The 24,070-nt window shown below is 42.3% G+C and overlaps 2 protein-coding genes and 3 non-coding genes across 5 annotated transcripts; all 5 read right to left on the reverse strand.

The window, feature by feature from the left end:
* Positions 1-5,685: 5,685 nt before the first annotated feature.
* On the reverse strand, positions 5,686-13,365 carry RPS17 (ribosomal protein S17). The gene is made up of 5 exons (XM_089538875.1): positions 13,261-13,365; positions 9,629-9,780; positions 9,166-9,271; positions 7,393-7,458; positions 5,686-5,813 (listed from the first exon to the last, which is right to left on the reverse strand). Exons 1-5 carry the CDS (start codon positions 13,261-13,263, stop codon positions 5,733-5,735), a joined length of 408 nt encoding a protein of 135 aa, XP_089395001.1. The 5' UTR covers positions 13,264-13,365; the 3' UTR covers positions 5,686-5,732.
* On the reverse strand, positions 6,637-6,773 carry LOC149307314 (small nucleolar RNA SNORA71). The gene has a single exon (XR_016282419.1). It is a non-coding gene; the product is annotated as a small nucleolar RNA SNORA71 (small nucleolar RNA).
* Positions 8,357-8,493, reverse strand: LOC149307315 (small nucleolar RNA SNORA71). The gene has a single exon (XR_016282420.1). It is a non-coding gene; the product is annotated as a small nucleolar RNA SNORA71 (small nucleolar RNA).
* On the reverse strand, positions 9,411-9,541 carry LOC149307316 (small nucleolar RNA SNORA71). The gene has a single exon (XR_016282418.1). It is a non-coding gene; the product is annotated as a small nucleolar RNA SNORA71 (small nucleolar RNA).
* A 2,937-nt stretch (positions 13,366-16,302) lies between the features above and the next one.
* On the reverse strand, positions 16,303-21,362 carry LOC149307317 (uncharacterized). The gene is made up of 5 exons (XM_089538305.1): positions 21,270-21,362; positions 19,752-19,832; positions 19,332-19,450; positions 17,506-17,689; positions 16,303-16,863 (listed from the first exon to the last, which is right to left on the reverse strand). Exons 1-5 carry the CDS (start codon positions 21,360-21,362, stop codon positions 16,303-16,305), a joined length of 1,038 nt encoding a protein of 345 aa, XP_089394431.1.
* Between the last annotated feature and the right edge of the window lie 2,708 nt (positions 21,363-24,070).

The following is a 24,070-nucleotide window of genomic DNA, read 5'->3' on the forward strand; positions in this document are numbered from 1 at the left end:
ATATATAACACTTGAAAAAGACACTTAGGAAGTATGTGTTCTTGTCTCTTGTATGGCGTGTCTAGGATGGAAATGTGCTTTCTGTTTCCTTACACATATGACAAGTCAAAAGTCAGCCAAATCTGTTGCTGTATCTTTAATTGCTTACTACCACTTTCAGGGTTTGACAATGCTGAGGCCCCTTTTCTTTGTATATCTTCCTCTTTCTCCAAGTAGTTTGTTGGAGTTTATGATGGCTCTTGTGTGAACTTTGAATATAAGTCTTTTGCATTAGTGCTGTCAAATCTCTGCTTCTAAGGATTTATATACTCTTTCATACTCTTTGTAGGCTGCTAAATGTCATGGCATGGAATGTAGCTGTAAATAGCAAAGCATGTATGCACATATAAGGAAAATGCAAAGATGTGTTGTAGTAAGTGATGCTTCATGTATAAGTAAATTACAATCACATACCTCCTTTAGAATTCTGAACCAATGTGCCCCACATAGGAGTAAAACACTGGGAAAATAAAACACCTCTATCTGCACTAGTTTTGTGGGTTTTTTTTTTAACATTTAGACCACTTAATCTGGCTTAATTGTGAAAAGTTTCACTTTCCTTGTTCTGCAGGACATAGTCTGAGTGCAAGAATAGGCTTCACTGGTTCTTCTGGCACCTAACAACTCTCTTTTTCTTCTCTGTCCTGGCCAATTTGCCTGTACCCTGTTGATGCAGATACATAGGGCTTTCCTTAGGCAGAGTGCCTTAGAAGCTGTCTCTTTCCCAGAGATACAACCTGCCCTGAATGAAATTAGTTACTAGTTTTCTGCTATCTTGAATCTCATTAACAAAAGAGAAGGGGCCTCACCCTTGACTTTCCAGTAGCACTTGGCTGTAGTTAATGCCTTCTTGTTGCATTCACAATGGCAAGAGTTCTTGTCCCTAGTCACTAGTCCAATTGAAATGTCTAATTTCTTGAATGAGCATCACTCTTTCTCTGCCCTGGATCATTACCATCTGCCAGGTCTACTCTTTTTGCCTGCTTTACTTTGCCCCTTCGTGTGTTTGCACAGGAGCACAAGCTGTCAAAACCAGCCCTTCTCTCTCCTGAGAGAAGCTTTGGCACCTGATGTGGAGAGCCTTCCATTTTTTGCCTGCTGGGAGTGGGACTGCGTGGATGCACCTGCTCCATTAGACAGGCAAGTTTCACTGCAGCCTCAAAAAGGCAAGGACTGTTTTGATGAATAAATGATAACAATTAATCAGTCATGTTGAAACAACTGCTCAACCAAGCGGTAGTCCTCCAAGTAGACAGGAAGCGCCTTTTGCATTGCAGTGAGGAACGGTGGGAGATTGTGGGCAGCAGTTGTAGGAAAAGGGGCTGTAACGCTTTTGTAAGTGGGAAGCATGCTTGGTGCTATCTTGGCTGATCTGTAAAATGCAGATTTAAAAAGAAACACACTACACAATTTCTTTATTTTCCAAGAGGAACAGAAAAGTGGATCCTGTTGTGTCACTCAAAATGCTGCATCTCCAGAACATTTGGATTGTCTTGTGTTTTCAGCTGTGTTTCCAGAGTCACTGGATTAGCATGATTGTGTTTGATGGACTTCAAACCTGTGAGTCTTCTGCCCAAAAGGCACTATGGCACAAGACTGGGCTTGGTTTGATTGTTTTCCTCCTTAATCACAGAAAGCTGTTGCCTTCATAAGTTCTCAATGCATAGAATGTCGTCTTGCCATGCCCCACCTCTTTGCCAGAACTGAAGACCAAAGGAATGGCATGATGACAGAGTGAAAGAAAAAGTGTGAAAAGCCTGAGTCAACTGTAACAATAAATTCTTCCCTGTGAATGGTCTGTGTAAGCCAATAAATGACAAATGATTTGCCTGCTCCTGTCTTTTGCTGTTCTAGAGTCTTGCACCATAACCCTTGTTGAAGTGGACCAAGCCATTTTTTTTCCAAATTGAGGTTTTTCTGTAGGAGCTTCTGCAACCAAACAGTGCTACTCATATAATAGAGGTGAGATCCCAGTCTTTGACTCTGTCCCATCTTGTGAAGCACGACCAATCTGAGGAAGTAGACTGAAGTTTACAAAAGCTCATGCTGCCAACTTCTTTCTTTCAGTTAGTCCATTATCACACAAGGGAAATGTACCCCCATCCCGAAGGAAAGGGAAAGCAGACCCAATTCAAAATTAAGCCAATTCACGTGATTAATTATCACATGCAAAGAGCGAAATTGTGGTCATTCCAAAAGCAAAGCAGAGTGACAGCAAAATAAGTTACCACACCAGTAGATACCATGTGGATTCGACAATTCGAATTGGCACCCTTGCGCATGCTCAGTGGGGCTCTGAACGCATCGTGAACCTTTGCACTTCCAGGGTGAAGAAGGGGGCCACTTCCTGTTTCATGTGAATGCTAGCTTCACGTGAATGATTGCTTCACCTTTCTTCTCCTCCATGCATATATGTACGGGCACATGGAAGCACACGTGCACACACACATATATTTGTGTGCACACATACATATGCATGCACACATACCCCCCCCCCCCCCAAAATAGGCCACGGCTCTCTGGGATGCATTGGCGGCGGCTGTCTCCCAGATGGGCAACCTTCCCAGATGGGTGACCTTTCTTTAGGGGAGCTATTTTAATGCCCTTTGTGCTACTTTTCCAGGAACACAGATAATAAGAAACTGTTTTTAAAGAAAATATCAGTCATTGATCTACCACCAGCTCTGACTGGTAGCAGCTCTCTATTGTTTGAGAAGAACATTTCCTAGCCCTGCCAAGGGATGCCAGGAACCTATTGTGGACCTATTGGCATGAAACGTATGTGCTCTTACCCCTGAGCTACCATCTTTCCCAACCCAGGAAACTGCCTCATGCTATGTTGGTGGTCAAAATTGTGTGGTCCTCTCTAAATGTTGTTGAACTGCAGCACCCAACAGTCCTCACCATTGGCTGTACAGGTCAGAACTGATGGGAGCTGTAGTTCAACAGCACCTAGAAGGGATGCACTATTCTCACCTCTATACTAGGTGAAATTTGCTGTTTTTCTCAGTCCACAGGGCCTGAACCTGTTTGGCATTAGCTGCTACTGACCCTTTAGTGGGTGGTGCCAAAGCATAGACTTTCTGCATGGGAAGCTTATGTTCTACCAATGACCTATGGTTCCTCCTCGTGAGACCTCTATCCCCTTCATGCTACCTCCACAATCTTTTGGCTCTGGTGACTTCTCTCCTCATCAGCTCTTGTTCAGTCTCTGAATTTATTCCAGATGAGTTGTTGCCCCTCCTTTCCTGTCTGTCAAACCAGTCACATTACTCAGCTTTGCTCACCTAAGCGTGAATGGTCCTTGGGGAGCACTGGAGTCAATAGTGGGAGCACCCTGCCCTCTGAATTATAGATGAGATTGTTTAAATCCTGCATTAACATGGACTGTGCATGAATAATTGACACCCCCGTGCTTACAAAGAGTTGCTGCGCATGTACACACACACTGTTCATCATAATCAAAGTAGGTCATAGCAACAGCATGGGCCCTAGCATAGAGGCACATATTTGTGTGTGTGTGTATAAAAAGCAGGCAGATTGAGCATTGCATTTCCCAGTCTTTTGTGACATTGGTATAAGGCAGAATCAAAAGAGGCTATGTATAATATTGGTGAACACTAAGAGCCATGGCTGTATATAAAAGGATAGGTGTTGTTCATGTGAAGCTAGATGCTTCCTCTATGTAGAACCCAGTTCCACCATTTTTTGTTAGCAAGGAGTCTTTCCCCACTTTTCTCTCTGAATATATCCACAACTAGAAGGTCAGCTGGATATCATTATTACTCATATAGTAATGAGTCCCTTAATCACGTATTAATCTACAAAACTGTGCTTTCCCCTCAAAGTTGAATAATAACCCTTTCACACTGACAACTGGAAGAAGCCTTTCAGAATTTAAGTGCCCAAGTTGGCTATAGATGGACTTTGGCTTTTCCTCCCCTGGAACCACTTTCCTGTTAATGCCTGTAATTTTAGCTTTCTAGTTTTAAAACAGACTATTGGACATGGCTCTCTGGTGCCACCTGGCGACAGGTTTCTATTCAACAACCTAAGACTGAATTGAAATTAAGAAAAGTTCTGACTTTCTACTCTTGTGACCTCTTTGTGGCAAAATGGATGCAGAGCCACTGCATAATTTAGCCACAATGAAACCAAGGCAGCAATGTTTTCTGCCATACAGAGAATTTAAGTAGCAAAGGAATCTGGGTCAGGTTGACAGTATTGAAAGTATGTAGACCATTTTTCTACCACTTTACCATAAACGTGACTGACAAAATAGAAACACAATAAAACATAGCATGTCCTGTGAAGCATGAGAAGACTATGTATCAGCCTAGGCAGCAGCTTTTCAGTTTATACAGTGTATCAGGGTGCCCAGGGGAGTCGGAAGCGCGTCATGAGGATGCTACACCCCAACTTTGCCCCATGCCCACCTTTCAGGCCGGTCTGTACAGGGCCACAGTTTGTAAAACCAGAGTCAAATTACTGAAAATCATGAGTACTACTTTGTAGCAGCACAAAACGTTGACATTGGTGACGAAACTATTACAATGATGTAAACAAGGAGAAAGGGTAGCTCTCTAGCATTCTGCATTCCTCATTGCTTATTCTGGCTAGGACTAAAAAGTTATAGTCCAACATCTAGATGGCTGAGCAGTCTACCTCTGACCTGAAACCACATCAACCATCCTGTTCCCAGAAGCTATGGGCAAATTGTGGCCCCTCAGAAGTTGGACTATGGCCTGTTACAGACTGCCAAAATAAAGCTGCTTCGGGTCTCTTTGGAGGTATGCTATTTAAATGATGCATGGGTCCTAAGAGTCCGGAGGTCGCACCAAAGCCACACTCCGTTCCTAAGCACTGGAGTGCAGCTTTGGTGCAGCTTCCGGATTCTTAGGATGCATGCATCATTTAAACAGCATTCCTCCAAAGAGACCCGAAGCAGCTTTATTTTGGCAGTCTGTAACAGGCCTATAATTCTCATCAGCCCTAGCCAGTATAGCCAATGATGAAGAATCCTTTGTCTGCAGCCTCAAGATCTAGAGGGCTGAATTTCACTTATCTCTGGTCTGAATTGTTTATTGAAAGCTGCCACTGTTCTTCATACTACTGAATATATGAAGAAGAGGGACAAAACATTTGGAGAAGGAAAATTTAACTTTTATAAGTAGAAAAATGCCAAATGCATAGGTTGGAGGGAGTGGAAATAAAACGTCTGGATCCAGCATCACATGCACGGCACTCTCAGTCTCTCTCTGTTGCTCTTTTCTGTAACAGTGTAGTTCACAGCTTCCCTCCCAGAGGTAGACAAGCCACATACCATATGCTGTTGTTGCCACATCATCTATGACTTTATCCTCCCCTAGTTATAAGGGAAAAGGCCATTTGCAAGAGTAAAACACCCTCTCACTATTTAACAGTTTGTAAAGTCTCTCTAGCAGAAAACAGCCATTGAAAGCTCCCATGTAGATACAATGAAGTAAGGCTACTAATTTATTTGTGTGTGTTTGTGAGATAACACACATTCTTAATTCATTTTCCCAACCAATATTTTAGTGCAATCAATGAAGTCCATAGCAAAGTCTATCCACACTACATTACCCACAATCAAAATCCAAAATATAAACACAAGGAAGTCAAAAGTTGTGTTTCTATATATTTATTGTAAAAGTGACAGTACAGAAACGGCTTCAGATGGCTCCTCTTGGAGTTTTGAAGTTCATCCCTACGGTGGGCTGTGTAACCTGCAGGTTGGACAAGCTGCCAAAATCCTGGTGAGAAAAACAGAGCATTTAGCCAAAGCACACCAACCAGACCTCTGCGCTCATTTGCTCACATTTTGTGGTTTTATTTGTGTCAAACACAGCAGTACGCATTGGGAAATGTGTGTCCCTCTGAATCAGAGATGGACAAGTGTAGTGGTTCTGGAGGCTATTTTTCAGCCTTGTAGACCTACAATGTTCCACACTACCTTGTTTTTGGTCTAAACTAGCACCTAAAGTAATTGGAAATCTTCCTTCTGGTTTCAGCTTCTGAGTTCTCAGCCATCTGGCATTGGTGGGACATGCCAGGGGGTATTTGGAGGTAAACTGCCACTCCAGGAGCAAATTGGGTGTTTGGGGGCATTTTTTCGCCTAATCAAGAAAAACAAAAATAAAAGAGGCTGCAAAACAGTTGGGGTTGCATACAGCTTGCATTGTCCCAATTCCTTCTGTAGATGTTCTTGAACTGCAACTTGCATCAGTTCTAGCCAAAACAATAGTAAGCGATGATGGGAACTGCAGGCAAGTAATCTGGGGCACTTCCCTACCTTTTACTAACACCTAACCTTTTAAGTGCACCAATATGAACTAATACATTCATTACACAGGCCTAAGATGAAAAACTTTTTTCAACATTGTACTTGTTTTTAATGTATTTTTTGGTACCAATGTTAAAAACATAATAAAAGTGTTGCACCACATTTGCAGCCTCTTGCTGAGGGGCTGTTGCTCCCCTCAGCCCTAGCTAATAGTGAGGAATGCTAGGACATGCAGTCCCACATTTGGAGAGCTGAATTTTTGCCCACTCTTCCACTAAGCACTAAAAGGCAAATGTCTGAAAAGCTCAGGGTTTGGAAAGGATGACATTAAGCCCCTACCAAACACGGGAAATGCTTTCAGGAATTCTCTCCCTGCAGTATCAATGACCAGGCCACAGACAGAAGGCCAGAATCACTTTCGAATGCAGGTCTGATGAGGAACATCAGGTCAGTCTTGGATATGCTAAGGGTTAATATGTACATCAAGCAGATCTTTCAACAAAGTTGTTATTCAGTCTTGATTCAGTATGGAAGCTGATGCTCCAATGCAATTTCTTTTAGTGTTTTTGAATAGATTTTGTTTCATATCACCAAATTAGTGCTTTGAAAATCTATGAGAAGACCCCTTTCTTACTATTGGCAGGATAATTCTTTACAAGATCATTTTATTCAGTCACATAATACAACATAAAAACATTAATGCAAATTGTGAAAATCTGAAGTAATTTTTGGATTTAGAATGCCTCATTACTATAAAGCCATCATAAATTTTAAAAAAAGTTTCTATGACCCTGAATTTTGCAGGTCTGCAAATAATTATTACAATTTGGAATTATGGAGCATATACTACTAGCAATCACCCACAATGCTGCTTAACTATCAAAGGCAGCAACCCTTCATATAAGTCATCATGCTAGTCAAACATTAGGCAGTGTGGCTACTGCTACAAATAAAACCTACAGACCACACATTGACAACCATTTCCAAGAAGCAATTAGCTGGCTGAAGCAAAGCTGCTCTGCTGAAAACCATATAGTTCCTCCACTCACCAGCAGCTTCAACATCTCCTTGGTATCAGGGTCCACTTCAATGATCTCCTGATCCAGGGCAGAAACCTGATAGGGAAAGAAAGAGATTGATTTAGTTAAACCTATAAAGATCTGACCAGCAATATTATGTAGCTAGAATTCTTTTCCATATATTGGGGTAGGTGAAGTATTCATATTATGTTGTACTGCAACTCCTAGCACCCCTCACTATGGGTAAGCTGGCCAGGGCTGCTAGGAGTTGAACAGCCCTTTCCCTCTTTGCAGTATAAACTTTATGCTGCATCATGCAGTAGTCAGATGGCAAATGCTTAAAAGAAAGTGAAATGGTACTTGGCATTCAGTCCTAGAATCCTAGATGCCTTGACCTACAATTTAGCTCTCATCAAAGACACAAACATTGCCTAAAAACAATCTGAACAAATAAAATTATCACAAAGAATGCATTTTATAGTGAGGCAGTGGAGACAAACTGTTTAGAGACATTACATGTCTATCAAAAGACTAGCAGCCAGTGCTTCCTACGTCTGTGAAAATTAGTGTTTTGTGACCACAAAGGTGACCACATTAAAGAACAAGTATCATTGTGTGGATGCTCAAGTCCCATTAAATACAATATATAGTAAATTATTTATTATTATTTATTTATGGTATTTATACCCCGCCCTTCAGCCCTAAAGGTTATCAATGAATTGGTTTCCCTTATATAAAATGTCAAAATGAAGCCTAGTTTTCTGGAATTTATATATTTTAAAAATATTTTCAAACCGTGGATGCTTGAATCCATGGATAAAAAATCCATAGATACAGAAGCTGACTGTATTAATGTACATATCAGAGGTAGACAAAATGCAACCTCTCGTTGTTCCCATCAGCCCTAGCTAATGGTGAAGAATGCTAGGACATGCAGTCCCACATTTGGAGGGCTGCACTTTGCCCAATCTTCCACTAAGCACTAAAAGGCAAATGTCTAAAAAGTTCAGAGTTTGGAAAGGATGGCAATAAGGCCCTCCCAAACACGGGAAATGCTTTCAGGAATTCTCTCCCTGCAATATCAATGACCAGGCCACAGGCAGAAGGCCAGAATCACTTTCGAATGTAAGTCTCATGAGGAACATCACGTCAATCTTAGATATGCTGGGGTTAATCTATATATCAAGCCTTGCTATCAGAAATATGCATCTGAGAGCCACAGCTCAAAATTCCATTTTTTTAAACAGCTACTCTTGCCTTCATACATTAAAATGTTTAAGGACTATCCGAAACAACTATGAGAATTTCTCACTCAAATTTGCCATTAGTCCCCTACTCATTTCTTTAGCTGTCTCCAGCATTATGCTTGTGTCTGTGAGTAAATATAACAATACATTGGTTTGCAATCTTTATTCTCTTCATTCATGGCCAAATACCTTTTTTAACTCTAAAAATGGGTAACAAAGTAAGTGGTGACACTCCAAAGGTTACTAGCAAATCCATGTCAACACAGAGACTGAAAGTCACAATTTCCAAGTCCATAATGAAATTTCCAGTAAAGGTTTCATTATACCAGTTTACTGTCCAGAAAGCATATTGTTACAGACAAGACAGAAGAAAAGCCATTTTCATATACATTTCTTGGGAGAAGACACTTGATATTAAACTATACAAAAATATGTTGTTTCAAAATAATATAGTGACTCAAAAGGAAAAAGGAAGAGGCTACATATGCCCAAGAGCTTGAGAACTTGAGCAGAAACTATTCAGCTCAAGTAACTCCTATGAGCTTACAAAACTCACCTCAGGGACATAATTATCCCTTCTCTCTCTTTCTTCCTCCTGCAGCTTGATGGAGATGCCTCTGACTGGCCCTCGTTGAATACGTTTCATTAGATGGGTGACATACCTGCAGAAAAACACTATTTGATTAGGTTTGTGCCTCTCTTTAATCACATTAAAAAAAATCAAAGCCAAAAGTTAGCAGTAACAGTGCTCAGCTCTATATCTGCAAGCACAAACCGCAGTTCCCAACTTCCATCCAGTGATGTCTGATAAGCTCAGGGTTTGATAGGGATGAGTGTGACCCTCCAAACACGGGAAATGCTGTCAAGAATTCTCTTCCTGCATTATCAATGACTAGGTCACAAGCAAGACCAAAATCACTTTCGATGCAGGTTAAAAGGGTTCACAGCTGAACCTAGAAAAGCCGATGTGTGCTAACCATTACTATGTCCTAGCTGCAGGTCAAAACCAAGTGACTTACCCTGCAATCTTGTTGCGCAGCTTTTTGCTAGGGATGATGGCAATCTCCTCACATACTCGCTTGTTTGTGTGGAAGTCATTCCCAAGGCGGGTATAATATTTTTCAATGATGACCCGGGCAGCCTTTTTCACTGTCTTCGTGCGCACACGTCCCTAAGAAATCCAAAGAACAAGAGAGCAAATAACCAAGATGCAACATCTGTTGATAATTTTTAATTTGATCTATCTCTGGAAGACAGTAGAGGAATCCCTAAGCAGTTTCCCTCAGTACGTTACATGTAAAAAGGACAGACTTTGGAAGCAAAAAAGTAAAAAGCACAGTGGTGACTCCACAGAGACCAGCCTCTTCAGCTTCAGAAAATCTAGCATCAGAGGAAATGCTCCCCGCCCCATGCAAAATCCCTTTCAAGTTTTACATTCACAACTACAGTCATTTAATTGATTTTACAACTACAATCATCCCTCTACATTTGCGGCTTTGACTTTTGCAGCTTTGATTGTTCAGATTTGATTAATGTTCTATAGATTCTCCAAGACAAATTCTAGCAGATGTTAACCACAGAGTCGTTCTGGGGGACTTAAGAGATTCTTACTTCTCCAGGCATTTGTAGGTCCTTCAGTGCAACTTTACGGTCAACTTCCAGCAGATGTTGACCACAGAGTTGCATTGGAGGACCTAGAGGTTTCTAGAGAGGTGTTTTCTCAGGTTAAAAAAAGTGTTTTTTATTTGTGGTTTTCCATTTTCACAGGGGTCCTGTGTCCTAAACCCAGTGAATGTGGAGGGCCCACTGTTAGTTATTTATTAATTGAAGTGAAGGCAAAACAATTTCTCAGGGTAACACAGCATGGCCTCCCCACCCGTGTTCATTCTGATAAGGGGTACTGTCTATATGCAGTACATCTAGCTGTCTTGAATCATGACAATTTGTATGATCAGTGGATACATTCAGAGCAGCTGGTGGCTCCCATCAGGGTAGCAATGAACACACTCCTGGCTTTAGTCCACATTTCAGGGGTGCACTGTAGCATGCTGAACGCCATAACCCCAACAGATCAGCTCCCTGGATAGCCCCATTAAAGTTCAGTCTGAAACCATTGGGGATGGGTAGATTACAGCAACCAGCACTGGAGGAAATACTATAATCAATGTTACATCCTTTCTTCCGAATGCTGGTCCTCCAGTTGGACTTTGGCTCCCAGAATCCAAGACCACTGGCCAAGATGGCTGAGGCTTTGTGGACCTGAAGCTGAAAACACCTGGACTAGAGTTGGGGAATCACTCTTCTAGGGGTCTCCGATTTAACATGTTACTATGCCACCAGTATCATTCAAGTGAGGCTAGAGAACTAAAGCAGTGCTAAGACTTGTGCTTTTATCATCACACAAACGAATGTCATGGTTTGGCAAAGATGAGAAAGCAACCTTTAAGTCATGACTGTTGGTTTCTAACACCTATCACCCCAGCCAACATAATGGATGCTGAGGAATGATAACAGTTATAGTCCACCTAAACATTAGGAGGAACCTCCTGACAGTAAGGGCTGTTTGATAGTGGAGTATATAATCTTGGAGAGTGGTGCAGTCTCCCTCCTTGGAGGTCTTTCAACAGAGGCAGGATGGCCATCTTTTGGGGATGCTTTGATTGTGAGTTCCTGCATGGCAGAGGGTTGGATTGGATGGCCCTTGAGGTCCCTTCCAACTCTAAGATTCTACATCTGGAGGCCTATATTCCCTGTTTTCTCCCAAAGGTAGGGCCCAGCTTCAGGAATCCGTTTCCCTACATAGAATCATAGAACATAAGAGTTGGAAGAGACTGCAAGGGCCATCCAGCCCAATCCCCTGCCATGCAGGAACTCTCCGTCAAAGCATCCCTGACAGTTGGCCATCCAGCCTCTGCTTAAAGGCCTCCAAGGCTGGGCCAACCATAAAGGCTACCATTACACCCAAGCATGAGTTTTGAGAGAATAAACTTCACCGAGTCTCAAGAAAGTCCTTTACAAACACAAAGCAGTTGTAATGGCTTACAAAGAGATGAAACAGTGTTCCATCCTAGGGGTGGGGTGGGATCCTTTCCTGCAGCTTTTAAAGATGTGCAGTTAGTGCAGGTTGGGGAAATCAAAGAGGGGGCAACCGATTTAATACACACGCTACACATATACCAACGTCTGCTGTCACTTTTAGTTTTGTTCCTCCCTTAAGAAACAGAAGAGAAGGTTAAGAGGTGATATGATAGCCCTGTTTAAATATTTCAAGGGGTGTCACACTGAGGATGGGTCAAGCTTGTTTTCTGCTACTCCAGAGAACGGAACTCAGAACCATCTCAGAAAGTATCACAGAATCATAGAGCTGGAAGGGACCCCAAGAAGGGCCATCCAGTCCAACCCTTCTGCCATGCAGGAACTCGCAATCAAAGCACCACCAAAAGATGTCCATCCAGCCTCTGTTTAAAGACTTCCAAAGGAGCGTGTTCCACTCTAGAACAGCTTTTACTGCCAGTAGGTTCTTCCTAATATTGAGCTGGAATCTCTTTTCCGGTAGTTTGCATCCACTGTTCCGTGTTCTAGTCTCTGGAGCAGCAGAAAACAAGCTCGCTCCATCCTCAATGTGACATCCTTTCAAATACTTAAGCAGGGCTATCATATCACCTCTTCACCATCTCCAGGACCTGATGAACTACATCCAAGAGTATTAAAGGAACTGGCAAATGTAATATCGGAGCCATTAGGAGGAACTTCCTGACAGTTAAGAGCTGCGTGACAGAGGAACACACTCCTTCCTCGGAGTGTAATGGAGTCTCCTTCCTTGGAGGTCTTTAAGCAGAGGCTGGATGGCCATCTGTCAGGGATGCTTGGATTGAGAGTTCCTGCATGGCAGAATGGGGTTGGACTGGATCAGGGCCCTTCTTGGGGTCTCTTCCAACTCTATGATTTTCCCCATTACAGCATTACGCTCTTATAGAGCTGCTATTCCACTTTGACTGCCTCCTGTTGCATCCTGAGGCTTGTAGTTCAGAGAGGCCTAAGAGCTCTCTTGCTGACAATTCCAAATGCTTCTCCTTAAACTACAAATCCCAGAATGCAAAGGGAGGCAGCCAGAGCAGTACAAGGGGAATAACAGTTCCATAAGAGCATAGTGTGGTCATCATGTCTACCTATGAAAACAGACAAGACGAAGAGTCATGGGCTGCATCCACAGTGGAGGCGTAGCCCACTTTGTCTTGCTCAAGGTTGTGGAATTCTGGGAGTTGGAGTCTGTTGTGGAGCCCAAATGCAGCCTATGACTCCCCACAACTAACTCCAACTCCCAGAATCCCATAGCCTTGAGCCAAAGTGGTGCCAAACCGGGTTATGTCTTCACTGTGAATGCAGCCCTGGGTTTCAGAGCCTACTTTGGCCCCAAGGCGAATAGAGGCCTTGCAGGGCCTAGTTCCCACCTTGGAGCCTGACTTGAGTTAGACTGACTGACCCCCCCCGGTCATGTTTAGGCCTGGGAGGAGCAAAGACGCAGCCCGGGCGCGGCAATGATGGCGGCCCGAGCTAGAGGGTCCCCTTGCGGAGCTGAAGCCGTCCCTCTTTCCCCTCTGAGCGGCGCAGCGGCGCGGATGGCTCTCGATTCCGCTTCCCTGGTACTCACCATGTCGGCGGCAGCCGGTCGGAAAGAGAGCAAAGGATGCCGGGAACGGGGCTATAAAGCGAGTCGGGCCAGAGAGGCCGCCGGGAAAGAGAAACACACCCTACAGCGCCACCTAGCGAACGATGCGGGGAATAGACAGGCGGAGGAGATAAAAAGGCTGTAAAATGGTAGGCGGAAGTGAAAAAGGTAAGGGCATCTGAGACAGGCTTTACTTCCGGTTTCTTGCTTAGCTCTTCCGCAGGCAGGGAAAGAGTGGCGGAAGTAGAATATATATATATATTAAATTTTATATATTAATTTAATATTAAATATTATATGTATTAATATATATATATATATATATATATATATATATTATATATATTATATATATATAATCTTTTTAAAATTTGTTTTATTCTTTTAATAACTATCTGTTTTAATATTGTAATAATAATAATAATAATAATAATTAGAATATTCTTATTATAATATTATTATTATTACAATATTAAAAGAGAGAGTTATTATTATTATTAGAGTTGGTCTCTTCCAACTCTGTGATTTTTTTGGATCCATTAAATATTGGATATTGGACTTGGTTGTTTTTATTGGGTACCTTCAAGTTGATATATCTATATATCTATATATCTATATCTATATCTATATCTATATATATATGCAATTGATTATAATAGCAAAGATATAGGACTACAATAGTGTATGTAATTGGGTGGAAAATAAGCCCCATTTACTTCTGAGTCAGTATGTACTTGAGTATGCTATGAATGTAACAAAATCACATCAGTATTAGAACAGGTAAATGTAGTAGACATTTATTTGTTCAACCATATATATATATGAATGATCTTTATGAATAAAACTCTTCCAGAGTGGCTCACAATAAAACAATAAACACAAGCCAAAGAAATCCATGTGAGCATAAAATGCAGCGAGAAAACACAGCAACAAAATGTAGAAACAGGAGCTTATAAATGTGAAGTTGAAGGCTTTCATGGCCGGCATCCATAGTTTTTGTGGGTTTTTCGAGCTATGTGGCCATGTTCTAAAAGAGTTTCTTCCTGACGTTTCGGCAGCATCCTGAAGATGCCAGCCACAGATGCTGGCGAAATGTCAGGAAGAAACACTTCTAGAACATGGCCACATAGCCCGAAAAACCCACAAAAAACTAAGGAGCTTATCACTTGGCTATTAAAACCATTTTACCTCTATCTGGTTTAAAGCTTAATTCGAGTGGCATCCTGATCTTATCAGGTTTCTGCCGCCGAGTTTGCTGCCTGAAAACAGCCCAGGTCCATCCCCGCTTCCAGGAACACTCCGCTGGCCATTTTCTTAAGCCAGAAAACTTCTGGATCCAAAAAGAGCCATGACCCACGAGGAGCTCTCCTGGAAGTGGGGATGGACTGTATTCTGGCCTCAAAAATCTTCTGATAAAAGCAGCATGCCACCCAAATTGAGCTTTAAACTGGACAGAGGTAAGCTGGTTTTCATAGCCAAGCAATAAGCTCCAGAGATAAATCTCAGGTTTGCAGCTTGGGTGTGCTCCTGGATTTAGATCTTAGCCTGGATGCCCAGATTTTTACTGTATTTGCAGTTAAACCTAGTGTGCCAGCTGTGCCTGTTCCTTGAGAAGTCAGATCTGACTATGGTGACACATGCCTTGATTACATCCCACTTGGACTAGTGCAATGTGCTGTACTTGGGGCTGCGGCCAAGCTGCTGATCGGGGCTGGGTACAGGGATAATGTACCCACCCCACCCCTGTTGAAACAACTGGATTGTCACCAGTCTGTTTCCGGGCAGAAGTCAAAGTGCTAGCTTTGACCTTTAAATCCCTACACAACTTGCATCAGTCTGGGCAGTATCTCCTTATGCAAGCCAGTGTGAGCTTTAAATTGCAGAGAAGGCCTTTCTCTCAGTCCCACCACTTTTGCAGATATGATTGGTGAGGACTCCAGAAAGAGTTTCTTTGTAGTTGCTCACAGGCTGCGGAACTCCCTTCCAAAGGAGGTCTGGCTGGCCCCTTCCCTGCTTGCTTTCTGCTGGCAGGTGAAAACATTTTTATTCAGGGAGAGCTCCGAATTTTAATTGTGGAGCAGTAATGTGTGTAAAGCGGCATGCTGTATTTTTTAATCTTTATTGGAAATTATGTTTTAAGTATGTTTTAGATTTTTGTAACTGTTTTAATCACCAAAGATATAGCTGTGTTAGTCTGTAGAATCAGTATGTAGAGAGAACCTGATAGAACCTTTAAGACTAACTGAAAGAAAGAAGTTGGCAGCATAAGAAAGCTCATGCTGCAAACATTTTTCTTTCAGTTCAAAGGGCCCGAACAGACAGGCCAAAATAAAGCAACTTCGGGCCACTTTGGAGGTGTACTGTTTAAATTATGCACATGTCCCAAGAGGCCAGAAGCCATGCCGAAACTGCATCCTGGTCCTTAGGACTAAAGCGCAGCTTTAGTGTGGCTCCTGGCCTTTTAGGTGTGCATTGTTTAAACAGCACACCTCCAAAGTGGCCTGAAGCTGCTTTATTTTGTCCTGTCTGTTCTGGCCCTCAATCTCAAATGTGCTACAAGATCTCTCTACATACTGTTTAAATCATGTTTTTAATATTATTTCCTTTTTAACTTTTGTAAATTAGTGTTTTATTTTTATCCTTTTAAATTATTATATGCCACTTTGAATCCCATTTTGGAAGAAAGGCGGGACATAAATTCAATAAAATAAATAAATATACTTGTTTAGTTTTAGGTACTTTGTCTTGGGTGACCATTTGCAGCTCCATCTGAAGCAGCACAATATCTCCTGGGCCATCCCTTAGACTATCCGCATGCAAACCATGTGCTCTGCTAGTGAGCTATGGGTGAGGGCTGCTTTCCCCTGCCTTGGCCAAGGATAGGAAGCTGTTTGTCAAAGTTTGCAGAAGAGACACAGGAGCTGGTTAGTAATTCACATGGAGAAACTGGACGGCTCCAGCTACAACTTCCCTTGTGAATTCTGGAGATTTTCCTGGGTGATGGTTCACAGGATTTGACAGGCACTAAAGTCCATAGAATGGATTTCTCATCGACTTTGGTGCCCTCTCAATTCTTTCATAGCAAATTCCAGCATTACAAGCTGATGAGACTTCTAGCCTCTTCTCCTGATCTTGTGAAGCAGGCCTCAGTCTGAGGTTCTTCCTTAAATATATGGAAGGAGGCTTGGTGGTGGCTATCACAGCTTCCGTTCCTGGCTCTTTTTCTGAATCTTCTTCTGGTAACTCTGCCCTGACCGATGAACCATTAGCATCCTTTGAAGAAGAGCCCCCTTGTGCAATCTTGACTGATACTAAACCTTTTTTGCTTGACCGCTGGACCAAATGACTAGATGGATCAACTACATTCTTTTTTCTCACAAGGGTTGTTGAAGAGATGGGGGCAGTTACCACCCCTTCATGGGGGGACTCACTTCCACTCCCCCAGAAGCTTTTGTCCAGCATATTTTTATTCTTAGTGTTGCAAAGTACAGGGGTTCTTCCAGGAGACAAGCTGAGGTTCTCTCCAGTTGATGAAGTGGGACTACCATTGCTCTCTGTCCACTGCCTCCATCTCACTTTCTTTACCTGGGAAACAAAAACAAAGTATGTGATCAGAAATATCCCAAAGATATGCAGATCAGGGTGAAAATGGGTTGGCTGGTTTTATAAGCAGACTAGAAGGTTTAACTATCTCCAAAGAAAGTAATATATAGTATCTGGTTATCAAGAAACAACAGTGTATTACTGACAGCACCATAGTATTTTATCACATGGGACGGATCCCATGAAGAAATTGGATTTAAAGTGAAAACAACCTACAAAAGGACTAGGACCCAGAGCAATGAATGCAAGTTTTATGAAAGAGATTCCACCTCAACATTAGGAGGAACTTCCTAGCAGTAAGGGCTGTTTGACAGTGGAACACACTCCCTTGGAGAGTGATGGAATCTCCCTCCTTGGAGGTCTTCAAACAAAGGCTGGGTGGCCATCTGTCGGGGATGGTTTGATTGAGAGTTCCTGCATGGCAGAATGGGGGTGGACTGGATGGCCCTTGAGTCTCTTCCAACTCAGTGATTCTATAAATACCACTGGTTAATTCAGAGAGGGAGAGAAAAAGAGAGGATGATAGAGGAAGGCGGGGGGAGGGAGGGAGAGCAATTGTTTCTGGAGACTTCTCAATTCCCTGTTTCCTTTCTCCACAATATATTCAGTTTCAGTCCTTGTTACCTGGCAGCTTTCCCAGCCACGGGGATAGCGGGCAATGCTATGACGGATGAGCTGTTCCTTGTGCCAGTTTTCCTGCCAACAGTCCTGAGCAAGTTCTGACTTCCTTCCTTCCAGACGCTTCACCAGCTGTTGGTTCTCCCAGTAAATGCGTGCAAGATCCCGATGGCGCTTCTCCCAGTTTAAGCTGTATGGGTAGACCAGTAGTCATGGGGAGGCAGACTTCTTTCTTTCTTTCTTTCTTTCTTTCTTTCTTTCTTTCTCTCTCTCTCTCTCTCCTTCTTTCCTTCCTTGACTTACATCCTGCCTTTTCCCCAAAACTGGGCTCAAAGCAGCTCACGACAAACTTTAACTGCAAAACAACTCTCTCTCTCTTTCTCTCTATCGCTCTCGCCACAGAGAGAGAGAGATATTAATAATATTAAGGGCCAGAATCCTGTTAGTTAATCTTAGCTAGAGTAGACCTACTGAATCAGCTGTTGGCTGGTGAGTCAACACATATGAAAACTAAATTGATTCAGTAAATCTAAAACTAAACCAGCATGGCACAGTGGTTTCAGCATTGGGACTACTCTGGCGATCAGGGTTCGAATCCCTGATGAGTCATGAAACCCACTGGATGACTTTGGACAAGTCATATTCGCTCAGCCTCAAAGGATGGCAATGGCAAACCCCCTCTTAAGAAACTTGTCAAGAAAACCCCATAATAGGTTTATTTTAGGGTCACCATAAGTCTGGAAGGCACACTACCACCCTAATGCTATTTGGTGCTGTGATGTCATGGGCTTTTGGTGTAAAATATGGTTTAATTTACTATATTCATATTAAGGTAGTTCGCTTATGTCTGTATGTATGTATGTGCATTAGAAAAGTGGTTCTCAAATGGTGGGGCACGATCCCCCAGATGGACATGAGAGTTCCTCAAGAAGATGTGTGGCTAAGAAGGCAAAAGTTATTAATGAGGAAGAAGAGAGATGTCCAGTTCCTTTATAGCTGCCCTTCTAAGTCCTGGCCTTCTGATTTCCTGGCCTTCTGATTTCCTGACTTCAGTCTCCATACTGATTAATGACTGTGCCAAGCTATAAAAAATCTCCAGCTATTTCAAGGTTTTCATTGGCTATTTTAAAGTTATATAAATCGTCTGTGGTCATTATTGTTGTTTTCTTAATGTTCTGTTGTAAACCTTTGCTAGTGATGCTAATGAGAATTAATAGGACAGTTCAACCTAAAATTACAACTTTTCAAACAATATTTTGTTGCTGGGTCCCCCTCCCTGCTATTGGGATTGTAGGTGAACTCATGAGAGAACAAAGGTATCCAAGGGGGGGGGATGCCAGATGATATTGTCTGGTGTCATTGTTCCCACAAATTAATAACTGATTCCCAGTACTTCAATCCTGTGAACCCTGGCTCTACTAAACCTCATTACCTACCACCACCAGTGTGGTGTAGTGGCCTAGGTGTTGGACTGGGACACTGAGAGACCAGGGTTTGAATCCACAATCTCTTTATCTACCACTACAAGTGTGGTGTAGTGCTCTAGATGTTGGATTTGGACACTGGGAGACAAAGGTTTGACTCCACACTCAGCCATGGAAACCTGCTAGATGACCTTGGGCAAGTCACACTCTCTCAGCCTCTGAGGAAGGCAAGGACTACTGAACAAATTCTTCCAAGAAACCCCCGTGATAGGTTTGCCTTAGGGTCTCCACAAATCAGAAATGACTTGAAGACATACAACCACAATGGACTATGGAGCACTCTGGAATCATGGCTTATTTCATGACTTCTCCCACCATCCTATTTAACCCCCCACCCCACTTACAGACCTGTGCCTACAATAGAAGTTCCAGTTGTCCACACTTCCCTTGGACTGCTTGATGCCGCATAGTTTGGCAGAGTGTAGGAGATTTTCCCGATCCAAAAGTGCCTGGCGTTCTTTTTCCAGCTGAAATGTAGAAAACGGATTATGTACTAATCATAAATTGGTGATGGTACTGAATCCAGACATTATTTGTTGGGCGTTATTAAAGCCATAAATTGCACTCAGTAGCCAGTAAACAAGATTATTTCTAATCAGCATTGTTCACTATTGTGTAGTAATAGTGCAATGATTTGTGATTAACGCATCACTTATGTGTGTTGGACTTACTTATTCTCATACCTAAGGGGGTGTTTAGGTACATTTGGATATCATGTTCTGAGGCCTGATGGCATAACAAACCCATATCTAGCACACTCAACTCTACCTGTATTTTCTTCAAGTTCACCTGTAGATGGAAAGGTACTGGTGGGCTTTTTGTGTTCACAACAGGGACAGCTAGCTCCACCTGTAAGAAGGAAAGAAAGAAATGAACAGGTGAAGTAAAAGGACCTGCCCCTATCTCCCTCCTCCCAAATATAGAACAGTTATTTTCAACTTTTGGTATTACAGATGTTTTGGACTTCAAGTCCAGGAAGCCTCAACTGACGTGATTCTGACAGCAGAAGTTCCAGACATCTGGAGGGCCAAAAGTTATTGGTAAAGATGAATGCTAATTCTTCCATTTCTTTGATCATTGCAACCATAATGATGCTACAGCCATGGTTCATAAGACATCTGCCTCAACCATTTATTTTATTAGTCACCCAGGTGACTTTTCAGGGAATCACGCTTCCTATACCAACCGTAAAAAGTTCAGTTTCAAATACCAAATCCATGTAACAGTTACTTTGTCTAGCCCACATATTACAAGCTTGTTTGCAAGAATGTCATGGGGAACCTTGTCAAAGGCCTTACTGAAATCAAGATATACTATATCCACAGCATTCCCTTCATCTACCAAGCTGGTAATTTTATCAAAGAAAGAGGTCAGGTTTGTCTGGCATGACTTGTTTCTCTGAAACCCATGCTGACTTTTTGTGATTATGGAATTGCCTTCTAGATGTTCACTGATTCTCTGTTTAATGATCTGCTCCACAACGGGGAGAAATTACTGACTCACCCTGGAACATAAGTCAGTAAAACAGATACAAAGGGAGAGTGAGAGAGAAATGGTAACCATGACTATTTAAGGATCTATTCAAAGCAGCAACAAAAGGAGTGTCATAGTTAAACGGTCCTTGGGACAGAATCTGCCAATACAGAACACAGACAGGGAAAGTTACCTTTTGGGACTACAATTCTCGCAATCCACATTAGCTAGGAGTTTTAGTCTAACACAACTTCTCCAGGCTATGATGCAGAGTGGCTGCTGGAAATAGAAATAGCCAATGCTTGTGAAAGGTCTCTGAATAGAACATGAGGCACTTCATTAAGTGTATCTGACTTGGATCCATCTATACCTATACCTATGTCTATATTTATTTGGTCCTGAGAGAAATGGGGTATACCTATTCTTAATATTAAGCTTGACATCTAAAAACAAAGGAAGCATGCTTTTTGGGGTTCATATGCAAATCTAAAATTATCTCCAACCCTCCTTGAAAAGATTCTTAATACAGCTAGCAAAACTCAGTTTGCCTATATTTTTAAAGTAGTTTCATTGATTCCTAATAATTAATGGACTAAAGCTCATACAATTAATCACCTTCTGACTTTTCTTCAGTGAAATGAGTTTTGCAATAAGCATGCATGGATTAAATTTTTCCTCCTTTTTTTTAAACTGTGCATCGTATACCAGCCTGTGTTTTGTTTCCTGTAGCTTTCTTTCAAGGTACAAGCGAAGAATAACAACCTCTTTCATTGGGACACCCCAATATTGCCTCCTTCACCAGCTATGTTGTACCTTTCTGCGATGCTTCTTGTAACTGGCCTTGTCCCATTTCTCCTGCAGATACCTGTTGGTTGTTGGAAGAAGAGGCTGGTAGGCTCTATACATGTCTCACTGCAAGTGACCTGGGCTAGCACAAAAGACAAATGGCTGAAGTGGCCCAGCTGGGAAGAGACAGAAAACATCACTGGGTCCTAACCTCCACCTTTTTTGGAGACAGCTAATGTTGCAAAGGAGACAATACCCATACAAACCATGGGTAAGCATATAATATTCATTGTTTTTCACAGCCACACACAGAGATGCCTTGTACCAAGTTAAGCCACTAATGAGCAAAGTCCATATCATTAAGCAAAGTAAGATGGCACTGACTGCCATAGGCAGCGGATGCTGAGGTACAGCATTGGCAGCTTCAGGCTGTTCGTCCTGGAGTCACAGCTCTTCCAGAACATCAGTGAACAAAATGAATGTCATCAGGAAGTAATCAAGGATGTAGCCAAAGGGGATGTCTGTGGGGTCCAGACCCCCCCCCTTCTGTTAGATACAGTGAATGCTGTGCGCCACTGCGCCGCTGCACCCAAGCCCCATTATAATGATGGTACTTAGTCTGGAACCCCCTTCCCCAAATCCTGGCTATGACCCTGAAGTAATGTAAGGTACTACACTTAAACTCCTTATCACATGGGAGAATTTTTTCTTAATTTCGAATGAAAAGAAAGTGGGGCCAGAACGCATTCACGTGAATTCGCTAGTTCCGTGAATTTACGTGAATTCAAATTGCATGCGAACTGACTTCCCGTTGCCCGAAAATAGCTTGCCATTGCCCGAAATTGCATGTGGTAGTCTATCACGCAATAACGTTAAACCCCATGATTGCATTTGGACTTCCCATTGCCCAAAATTGCGTGTGGTAGTCTATCATGCAATAACGTTAAACCCCATGATTCGGATTGACATTAGATTATACTTCCAATTTCCCTTGTCTGATAAACTTCTTAGGCAGAAGAAATGAAATGCACAGATACAGGAGGGAGGCACCTGGCTTGACATTACATGTGAAAGGGATCTAGGAGTCACTGCTTTGACTTTATAATGCTTTATAATGGTCTTTAAGCACTGTCAGAAGAGCATTACAAAGATGGGCAGGTATATGGAAAGAAGACCTACAAAGAGAGGTTGAATGATCTGGTTATGTTTAGCCTAGAGAATAGTAAAGGAGCCTTAGCTCTAATTCTTGTAATAGAGAAGGGCTGTCACATAATAAAAGTGAAGGCTTGTTCTCTGCTGCACACATGAAAACTGGATGAGATTTACTGGGGCTGCATCCACACTGCAGAAATAATCCAGATCGAGACAGCTTTAACTGCTCTGGCTCAGTGCTAGGGAATCCTGGGAACTGTAGTTTATTGTGGCACCAGAACTCTCTGACAGAGAAGGCTAAATGTCTCACAAAACTAGAGTTTCCAGAATTCTCTAGCATTGCGCCAAGGCAGTTAAAGCAGTGTGTTTTGGACCCAGTTTACTTATTCAAGGGGGTAGAATTTTTAATTCCATCAAAGTAGCAAAGCCCTATAATCTAGCTCTGAACTAGTACGAAATGGAGTACATGTCATCTCACACAGACTCAGTAGGAGTCTTCTTTTCTGCAATGTCTACCTGAAGCCCTTTCCACAATGTTTCTGCAAGCAACTCAGGTTCCATTACCATGGGAGCGTTCCTGCCCCTATTCTGGGCCTAACCTGCATTTCATTCATTATTCAGAAGTTTTTCAAATGGAAACTTGATACTAGTCTAGAGGGAGAGCTTGCTGCTTTAACTGACCATCAATAATTGCAGGTCTTCAAAACCGGAGGTGGACTAGTGCAGAGTCTGGAAACAATTTATTGTCCTTAATTTGCTAACATTTTCAACAGCAATACTAACATTACCTATTTTAATAATTAAATGCTAATGAAGCTGTTTTTGAGTAATGCTGAGTCTTTCCTGTTGCTTTCATGTGCTAGCATGTTTTGTAACTCTGAATCAAAGCATCTCTGACAGATGGCCATCCAGCCTCTGCTTAAAGACTTCCAAGGAAGGCGACTCCACTACACCCCGAGGGAGTTTGTTCTGTCTAAATGGAGGAAGGTTGTTTTTTTAGTTAATAAAATATGTTGTATGCTTGCTTGATTGCTTGCTTGGGAGTTGATGGTTTGGCTAATAGTTGCTGTGGCTTATGGGTAAGCAGATAGTTAGTTGGCATAGAGGGGGATGGGATGTGTGCAGCTGGCCAGGATAGTTGTGGGAATGATAGCGTTGGAATGTGTCAAGTGTGGGCTGCGTCGGTGTCTGGTAGTGACTGAAAGGGAGGTGGAGGATGGAAATGCTTGAGTCGGAATGAGATAATGATATTTTTATACTGTTTTTATAATTGACTGGTAATTAATATATTGTAGGAATTTGTGAGTTTGCAAAAATCTATGTATTGTAATGCTGATTTTATCTGTTGTGCTCCCATCTCAATTCATGGGGAGAGGCAGGAAATATAAATAAAAATGTTATTATTTTTAGAGTTGGTGAGAAGATTTAGAAGGGGGGGGTGGCTGGACGGGGGGATGAGCTGGAGTTTCTGCACCGAATGAGGTTGGGGTGGAGTTTAAGGTTTTGGGGTTTTGATATACTGCTTGGCTGCTGGGGAGGCAGTTTCGTTTTAGGAGTTTATCAGGCAAGGGAAATTGGAAGCATAATCCAATGGCAATCCGAATGCAATCATGGGGTTTAACGTTATTGCGTGATAGACTACCACACACAATTTCGGGCAATGGCTAGCTATTTTC

This window comes from Sceloporus occidentalis, unplaced genomic scaffold (assembly GCF_023333645.1).
Source record: "Sceloporus occidentalis isolate IW3139 unplaced genomic scaffold, rSceOcc1.0.p SCAF_9, whole genome shotgun sequence".
In the NCBI taxonomy this organism is placed as follows: Eukaryota; Metazoa; Chordata; class Lepidosauria; order Squamata; family Phrynosomatidae; genus Sceloporus; species Sceloporus occidentalis.